This window comes from Opisthorchis viverrini (genome assembly GCF_000715545.1).
Source record: "Opisthorchis viverrini unplaced genomic scaffold opera_v5_157, whole genome shotgun sequence".
NCBI classification, from domain to species: Eukaryota; Metazoa; Platyhelminthes; class Trematoda; order Opisthorchiida; family Opisthorchiidae; genus Opisthorchis; species Opisthorchis viverrini.
In genome coordinates, this window is record NW_008751813.1 from 354,994 (window position 1) to 364,360 (window position 9,367).

A 9,367-nucleotide genomic window follows, 5' to 3' on the forward strand; every position below is an offset into this window, starting at 1 on the left:
TTCAGAATGGTATTGTGATTGGTGCAATCAAATGCATAAGGACTGATGGGAGTGAACTTTAGAGATGATGGATCAGCCAATCTGGTGTTTATTAGGCTATTTGGACAGTACTGGGAGAGAAATTGAGTGCAAGAGAAATAGTGACCAGTCCCTGAAGCGCTGCTATCAGCTTCAAGGTAACAAGTTGTGCATGACGAACATAAAGAGTTTGGGCACTACTTGCATGCTGGTAGCGAAGGGTTAGGAACCTCTGTATACATTTAATTCCCATTGTATATGTTCACTCTTGAAAGCGGTAGGTAGATGCGTGTGTCCTTCTTGGTTGGCTAAGTGGGCGTTATTGCGGTACGACCCCAATTTGACAAGGACGGCTACAGCTCCGTACATCGATATAAGCCATGGACATCATAGTTTTCAGGCTATCCAATCTGTTTTTTTAAGAATTTCTTTTTTAGCAGACGGGAGTTCAGTTTTTTCTTTTTTTCGTCACCCGTAGCTAATAGCGTTGCCAGTTAAACGAAATAGCCGAGAGGACTCCATCCCGACAGCAACAAAAACAGTGGTCTTTTATGGATTTCCCGAACAAAAGGCCATGCTCAGAACCACCGGCTATGGGCGAAGCATCCGTGCTACTGGAGAGGGGGTATTCAAATGCATCATGGTGCAACGCAACCGAGCGAACCCCCCTTCAGGAACTACCGACCACCATGCGGGGTTTTCACCCCTCGTACATGCTACCGAATCTGCAATGTGACATGCCGCCGAGCAGCCAAAACTGTGGTTTGTGATCTTGCGGCTACCGAATTTTAACCGACTGGGCTATAAGGATACCAGCAGTTTTGTGGTAAAGCAACTTTAAGCGATTTCTGTTCATAAATAAATGCAACTACGCGTCAAGATGGAAGAATTTATTACGGTCATCACAAATCGATGCTGGTGACGTAATTTGGAGTAGATTTTCCACCAGTGATCTGTCTCATCTTCGTATGATCAACGAACACAGGTTTCCAACGATGACAGGCGGTGGACTGCCGCTTCCAAGTAATGTTGCCAGGACCTGTGTTGTTTGAAAGGCACCGTTTTAAGACTCAGCATTAGCCAAGTCAACTCCCTCCCGGTAGGTGTGACATTATACCCAACAGCAGAGGTCTAACGCCTCATCCATAAAGCAAAATTGGCAATAACCAACATCGCAACAAGCAACGACCAGTAAGTTGAATTACTGTCCTGCCAGGAAAACCAATATATCCTGAAAAGCCGAGATCTGTACAAATGTTTCTTCTTCATAGGAATCATCAGCATTGCACATCTTGTACAAATCATGGAATTTTGATCCCACGTCAATTTGGCCACCATTCCTAACTGTTCTGCCACAAGCAACCAAGCAGCATTGCGATTAGTTCTTACATGACAGTAGTGAACCCGAATCCCCTGAGACTACCAAAAGTGGTCATTTGATTTGTATCACTCGTTTAACTTTGGAAAAATATTCCAAGTAGATCACAAATACCCTGAGTGATGCTACAATATTTATTAACCTCCCTCCAGAAGGGGTTTCTACCACTACGGCATCTCCATTCATATCCGATTAGCGTTCCAACAGGGCTTCAAAAATACCCTTCATCTTGTCGCATTTCAAGCTAGCGGATGTGTCATATAATTATTCATACACGAGTGCAGCTAAGGCACCTGAAAACTGCAAATTATATCGATTTGATTATCAAGTTTTGAAGGTCGAAAAACTGGAATTCTAAAATAGAAAGAAATTTTGTGGGCAAATGCGATTTTGTTCCTTTCCGGAAAATCACTTCGCTTGTTGAAATATCACTCAGCGTCAGCGCAAAGACCAGAGAGAGGTTCCAATGCACATATCAGCTTTCGGTTATCTTTCATTCTGCCCTAAATATGATCACTTGTGTGTGCATGGAAGCCATGGCGGTAGCCACTCTAAATTCCAGGGACGGAATAATCTGGGTGTCGCACGCTTTCACGTTGCATTTCTCGGGCACCACATCATCGTAGCTCGTTTGTATTTGACTCATGATGACAACACCAGTTTGGGGACGCTGAAGGAGCATCCAGGTTATCTGGGCTCCTTCCGGATATGTTGCTGTAATGAATTTTCTGAGACTCACTTGGAACAATTTGGTGTATGAATCTGCATCATCCAGCTGATTGACTGAAGGTGGAGGGTTCTGAGGAAAAGGAACTGGTCTCCAGTTGCATGAAGTCAGTTAAACAAAACTGATGGCTGCTGATCAAATTCCCTACTGGTGAAAAATGTTTGTGGATGCTGTTTACTGCACCAACCAATGTCGTCCATGCCTTCATGGTTCACGGTAGCTGTTACTTAATATTCTGAAACCGTTTGCACAATCACAAACGATGGTAACGTCAATTTTGTGGCGATCCTGCTTAACCTGTTAGCTACTTTTTGTAACGGCGACAACCGCTTGAAGGACAGGGTTAGTCGCTTTTTTCAGTGGGGCAGTTTTCAGTGATATTAGTCTCTGGATTGGTAGCCGACGACACGAGCGTCGGAAGGACCCAAAAAACCCCGCCTTCAAGGAGCACTCAATGAAATTCTCGTATATGTAGGTGCTCTTTGTTGGGGATATCAATATCCCCCAGAAAACGCTGTGTTTTTATGTGTGCTAGAGAACTCCCGGCATCTTCAAGGTCAAACTATGAAAAATCAATGGCCTATTGATACTCCAAGGAAATTTAAATCCGACCACGTTCAGGATACCATTCTTCCCACTGACTTGGGTTCAGGAGCTCCGGGCATCGCCTGTTGATCGCGTGTTGTTGGATTATTAAAGTCTGTGTCCGAGGTTTTCGTCTTCATACTATTCGCCGTGCTAGGAGTCTGGATCAAGCAACATAGCCGGGGATAGAGTATTGCCACAATCCGCATTATCGTATTGTTTGCTCGTTGCATGACAAAACCGTAACACTCTTTTCCATCTTGTTATCGTTTGCGAAGAAGTTTAAGACAGCCACGACATTGCTATGTTAACCTGGAAAGAAACTGGGAAGAGGCATATGCACGTAATCATAAAACGTTTAGCGCGTCCGAGCGCATCATATGCTTCCTTAATGAGGGCCAAGAATACATTCAAAGCCCTTTTTCACTAAAGTGAGCCTTCTTGTGGGCGGCCTACGCTTAAGAAAGACTTTGACTGTGCTCTGGAAAAAGGCCGCGTCTCCTCGGTGACAGATAGTAATGAAACTTCTACATCATATATTGCTCATTGTTTACGACCTTGTCATTTCTTCGCACAATTCCGAGTACACGCACGTTTCTCCAGCCGTACTTTTCCTGACCATAGCCGTATGATCCTGCTCAACGTTACGCCACCACTAGTTGAGAATCTACATTATTATTACTACATAATGGAGGCCATGATACTACAAGCATTGTGACGTACCTGTTTTTGCTCTCCGTTGACTCAACATTACGCGACCTATTCCGGTATTTTGATGTGCTTCAGTTGTGCAGCACAGGTTGAGCACGGACTTCAGGGTTGACGGATCAAGTGGTTCTCCCTCGCGTGGCAACATAGCTGTTTCAGGATGATGGCCTGAATTCCGTCAGCTGAATACTTGGAATGGATTTGAACTGATGGCTCTTTTTGGGTAGGCGCCTAAGTTAATTTTGCCGACTGCTAGTGGCTTGGCAATTTGCTGGTGATTCTTTCGGACTTGGTTAGGCAATTTGCAATAAACATTTTAGTTGGATTTTATTCATGTTCGGTGATCGCAGGCTGAACAGACACCATGGTCGCCCCCATCAAAGTGCATGCCACCTGAGGGTCGTCTACCGTTGGCTACCTAATGCCTCGTTCGATATTTGCAGAATGGTTTCAACTCTATTAGACCCGCCCATGAGGGTTGAACTGAAGTTTTGCACATCGTACAGGTCGTCGACATTTTCACATTAGGTGTGACTGCAGTTTTGTCACATCTGACGCTGGATGGTCCCGGAATTTACAACCACTGTCTGCCCGTATCCTATTCACCCGGACGGTCATTGATGTCAATGATAGAGAGTATCTTTGGCAAGGGATCTGACGGTGTAGTCGTATGAAATTACTGAGTATCGTATTAGATGCCATAAGTGTTAACATAATCGGAACATCGATCCAATTTATCGAGACGCCATGGAACACCGTGAGTGTTCCACTAAGTATTGATCCGCACAAACAACAACCGTGGTCCTTTGAGATCTCTTCTCTTTCTTGAGCTAATATGCGAAATCATGCATACAAACAAGGTTGCACGCAAAACTACACATGCAAATAACTGGAAGATCTAAACAAGAGGAAACTCCAAGCGAAGGAATTGCAAAACAAGGGAAGTTTCATGTTAGATTTAGTTCTTCTTTTCGGAGGGAACATTTGGATTGAAAGGTTTGACAAACACTTCTTCGGCGCCGATCTTTATTTGAGTCGCTCAGTTGTCTAATCAGGACGAACAAAAGACATCACACTCAGTGAGCGTGTCCAACGAGCTGCTACGAAAACTGTTGCCTGCCGGCAATCCGTGGACCACGAAACGCGTCCCGCGGTGCTTGACCTATTTTCCCTAGAGTATCGTCGCCTCCGAGGGAACCTAATTCCTAATTGTGCCCTGTTTGAACAAAGCTTGGCAAGCAGGTTTTCACCATTAACCCAGCAAACACACGGCGGGGACATGGTAAGAAGATTTTCAAGCTCAGAGCGCACATACTTATTAGACAATTTTTTCTCATTTTGGGTAGTAGCTGCGTGGAATGACCTCCCTCCGACGGTTGTCCACGCTCCATCTAGAACCCAGTTCAAAGCACTGCTAGACACTTATTTATGCGAATCCTCGTGCTGGTAAACATACTGCGCCATGTTGAGTACATAAAGAGCAGTGCTACAGCCTTTTTTCCCTTGTACCTTTCAAGTGAACGACAAACGCTGAGTGACGAGAACACAACCGACCCGGGAAACTTGGAGAAAAGCTTCGATTCTGTGTATCAATCCCTGAATCCCAAAAGATCATGTGCTTCCCGATCCTCTCGGATCTATAAACGGGCACTTTTTAGTTTGTTGATGCAGGCTACCACGAAAATGCCATGGCGACCGCCAGTAGCGGTATTTTAAAAGGACATGTCAAAAAATTACAGTGCAAATCAAGTAAATTGCATATTACTGCCTTCTAAGTAACTATACAGTATGAAGAACCATTCTGGCCGGACCGCATGCAGCTTTACGGTCCAGCCAAGAGGACGAATGAGGTAAGTCCGTGCGAAGATAAATGACAGATGAAAAAACCTACGGAACTAACATGAGACACGGTCGGCTAGAAACAGCCATTGATGTTTGAGTTTGTATCCATTGGAATTTCTCCCCCGGTTCCAGATCGTTAGTTATTAATGTTACTTCATTATGCGTTGGATGGATAACTTTTTGTATAAGAAAATACGCCAAGTGGTCGTGAATCACGCTTTGTCTGAATTGAATTCAAAGTTGAGACTCGTTGTTTTCAGTTCGTAGGCCGCCGACAATTCTCTACTGATTCTGAAGGGGAGTACAATAAAGTAAACAAGCTTTGTTCTTTCCAATTTTCAAAGTATTTCTACGTCTTCCCAAAAAATCCAATCTATCAGGAATTGTATTGCATGTTTGGAGTGAGCAGAGAAATTGAAAACTAGGTGGAAGGACAGAATTATATTCCAATGGATTTTTATTACTGAGAACAAGCTTCCACCTGTTTGAGTTAATGTGTAATCACATATAATACTCAGACTTTGAATTGACGGGGTTGAAATGGCATTCTCTTAGCAATGATGTGACTGCGGTATGAGCACCTGACTCCTTCAAGAATTGCAGTACTCTTAGAGCTACACTTTCAGTGTTGATTTTCAAACAGTTGAAGGACGGGTGTCATCCGACACCTTGTCTGAAATGCTATGAGCGCTACGCCAAAGTTTGAAATATGACGTAAAAAAGAAGGGGAATACAGGACTTGTGCACGAAAACAATTTGTTCACATCAATTATTTGCGATGGCTGTCCGATCCCCGCACTGAATATCCCTGTCAAAATATAGAAGTAACTCCACCTCTCGCATAGGACCCAGGGTAAATCTTCAGCAACTACCGTGATGGCGTACACCCTAATCTGATTTTGATACCCCAACCAGCATCTGTTAAAAAGTGCTCCTATCAGGTGGTACAACGAAGGTTGGGGTTCCGTTAACTCCTACTTCCTGTGCAACAGGGTCTTTTAACTTACTAAAAGAATAAGGTGTGAATGAGTAGTTAAAAGCAGTGCTCTATCCAAAATATATGCCTCCTGCAACCAGGTTAATTCTCTTTCCCACAGGAAACGTTCTGCGGTAGATGTAGGTTGTACTGTAATTCACACATTGCTTCAGTTTCCTTATGCAAGGCAGGAAAAACAGAAGAGCGGACTTTGTTCTTCAGAAGCCTAAAGCCAATGGCTTAAATTGCCTTCTAGTGTAGTTTGTTTGTCAAGTAATCAATCCAGTATCGAAGAAGAATGTCAAAGAAGCAAAGTGATCCAAAATTTGAGGGGAGGGCCCCTCATTTAGTTTTTTTCACTTTTTCTCGGGTAGGCTGTTTCCTCCCAATCAATTTGTTATTTTATTGTGGAATTTCTAGGTGAGTCATCTTCCAACCCACTTCACAACCTTGGAAACAGGCAGCAAATCTAATGCTACCGTATTTTAGGTTCAGGAGTGTTGGAAAACAACGCTTTTCATGTATTTGAAGGTCCCCTTCGAAGAAGATAGCCCAGGTAATAGCCGTAAATTTCAGGTAGGACAAAAACATCTTTTATAGAAGTTGAAATAAAAGAGGAATTCTGGTCTTTGTGAGCTTCATTCCGATCATTGTCACCAACAACAAACGATAATTATGTTTGAATTATACTGTTGTTTTTATTGTCAGCTGCTCTGTCTCCATTACGCTCCTACCCACGGTCATGATTCACTAAACTTTGTGTTAACACGTTGCTGGTAGATGTCGTTTACAAATATCCTGCTTATAATAATGGAGAATGTCCCCAGAGCTCTTGACCATACTGCTACGGACTAGCTCCTGGGTAGCGAAGATACTACCTCTGTCTATTTCGTAATGCTGTAAGAACGGATTCAGAGCGTCTGATCGACCGTCGTGGGGTCCAATTCTTCCATTTTTCAGTGCCAGTGATGGAGTCGCAAAAGATGCAAAATCACGAATGAAAAGAGTCTAAGGAATTCTACAGTGCCGTTGATCCAATTCTCAGCAATAAGCATGGATACTTTGAGGAGTGACAGAAAAGCATCATGTGGTATTTTTCCCGTTTTTTTCCTATGGGAGCTTCGTTATGCTGATTCGGTGACTACTACCATTGGTACCCGGTGCCAAAAATGGTCACGTCTGGTTTCCACTAAAAACAATCACCATAAGGGTACTTGACACATTCTCAGTGGCTTATAAAAGCGGCTTAAACAAGGTACTACATGGAACAAGAATCGTTTGCGCTTCTGATTTGCCACACGAGCCTAACTAGAGGACGCATATTAGGAAGGTTTAATCCAAATACACAGCCTGAAAAAAGCGAAAAAATATCGACTGTCGCTATTGAAAAGAAAGTGGTTCACCTATAACTACAATCTAGGATCGATTTTCTAGCGCCATGCAAAAATCAGCAAGTGCGTCGGACGACAAAACCAGGAAAAATCTTGTCTACTTCGGCTCCAAACTTCAACAAACCGATCTTGCTGCAGCTCATTCCGTCTTTCAATTTACTTTCCACCATGATGACTCTGACATCAGTAAAACAAAGCGCTGTGTCTCAAAAGAACATCCGAACACATCAAAATATTTTACACACCCCATGAAATAACAGCTAGCTAAAGGATAGACTAGAGCCGAAACCCGGTATCATCAACTGGAAGACATCCGCCTGCCACAGATCATTTTGTTGTTTGGAGACAAGTATTCACCCGTCTTGTGAGCAACTAAATAGCCCAAGTTTCAGCATTCCATGAGAAAATATCGATTGAGCTGAGATACTCGATTTCACATGCACAAAAGTGACTGATTAGGCATACCCGCCCACCCCAGCACCAATATCTGACTAATCCTCCTTCCCTCTGAAAGTACTACGTGCTTTCTATTGTTGCTGCCATACGGCAGACCCGTGTATGTATGTTTTATGTAGGCGACTGATGAAATAGTGAAGTGTTAGACTGAAAGTTTTGATGAAAATGGTTATGATGTTCGCCCTCTGGAATAACCCATTTTTATTTCAATGCAGCATCCGAAGACAAGGACCCGAACCACGCATATTATCGCCGATGACCAGGGACATTTGCTTCCGAACCAGAAAACGGCCCCTGGGGACTGCCCATGGGGGAACTATGTAGGAACGTGGGATCTTCCTTGTCACTTATATGGATACAAAGTTTACAATCCATGTGCTCGATCAAAAGAAGGGATGGAATATCTTCAACACAAGAAGGAACTAGTGGATGCGGCAATCGAACTGGCGAAAGCGAACAAAAGTGAATCGGTAAAGAAAAGGGTACGTTCTGGTTTTTGAGGGTTCGACGTCACTTGAGGCATGCCTTCCAATCTGATGATGTCCATTCAGGTATCACAATTTGGGCGAAAAGCAATCATAAGAATACCGTTCAAGTTCAGTTTTGCCCACTGAATGTAAATGATAGATAACTAGTCAGCTGTAACACCCTTTGGGTGCCTAGCTGTCACGCCACGCGAAGGAAACACGAGGGCTGGTATACTGCCAGGTTGCCCAAGCCTACCTACCATGCCACCTAAGTGAAGCACGAGGGATGGGATGCTGTCTGGTTGTCCAAGCCTAGACAGAGAAAATCGAGAGACAGAGGTCGGGTTCGAACAACGGACTAAGTCATCTCGCCTCCTGAGAGCAGTCATGCTCGAGATCAAATATTTGTGTGGCTGATGGTTAATCTGAACAGCTCAGACCTTCAGACGACCAAATCTTGAGAGATGGGACTTTATTGTCCCCAAAAAGGACTTAATTCAGTCGGACAAAAGGGACACTGCTGAGTTACAGTAAGGATTCTAACTATTCCTGTGGGGTTTGCCGTGTAGCAGAATATTAATAAAACCAGGGAAATGTCCACCTCCGATTTTTTTCGCTCACCCTTGAAAGCGGAGTATTTTGGCCCACAACGTTCCTTCGGGCATTGAGACTAGTCAACCTTTGTCTAATCATAGTCCAGTATCATCATCATCATCATCATCATATCATCAATGACATCAGTGCTCAACACCAATGCTTCACTGCCGTACAGCCATGACTTATTTGAAAGCCTTATTGTAAAGAAAAGAATAAAGGTGG

The 9,367-nt window shown here is 43.6% G+C and overlaps 2 protein-coding genes across 2 annotated transcripts in view; one reads left to right on the forward strand and one right to left on the reverse strand.

Moving 5' to 3' along the window:
• Positions 1–569: 569 nt before the first annotated feature.
• T265_07060 (hypothetical protein) overlaps positions 570–9,367 on the forward strand; it is a gene marked incomplete at both ends in the record, with an annotated part of 13,425 nt that continues 4,627 nt past the window's right edge. Inside the window, 5 exons of the mRNA XM_009172489.1 lie at positions 570–780; positions 4,472–4,791; positions 4,812–5,123; positions 5,204–5,266; positions 8,297–8,563. Coding sequence (XP_009170753.1) covers positions 570–780; positions 4,472–4,791; positions 4,812–5,123; positions 5,204–5,266; positions 8,297–8,563 — 1,173 coding nt within the window. The remainder of the gene's footprint in view (positions 781–4,471; positions 4,792–4,811; positions 5,124–5,203; positions 5,267–8,296; positions 8,564–9,367) is intronic.
• The window catches only part of T265_07059 (hypothetical protein), a gene marked incomplete at both ends in the record, with an annotated part of 11,274 nt that continues 6,370 nt past the window's right edge, over positions 4,464–9,367 (reverse strand). The window contains 3 exons of the mRNA XM_009172488.1: positions 4,464–4,807; positions 4,873–4,998; positions 8,730–8,973. Of these exons, the coding sequence (XP_009170752.1) occupies positions 4,464–4,807; positions 4,873–4,998; positions 8,730–8,973 (714 nt within the window). The remainder of the gene's footprint in view (positions 4,808–4,872; positions 4,999–8,729; positions 8,974–9,367) is intronic.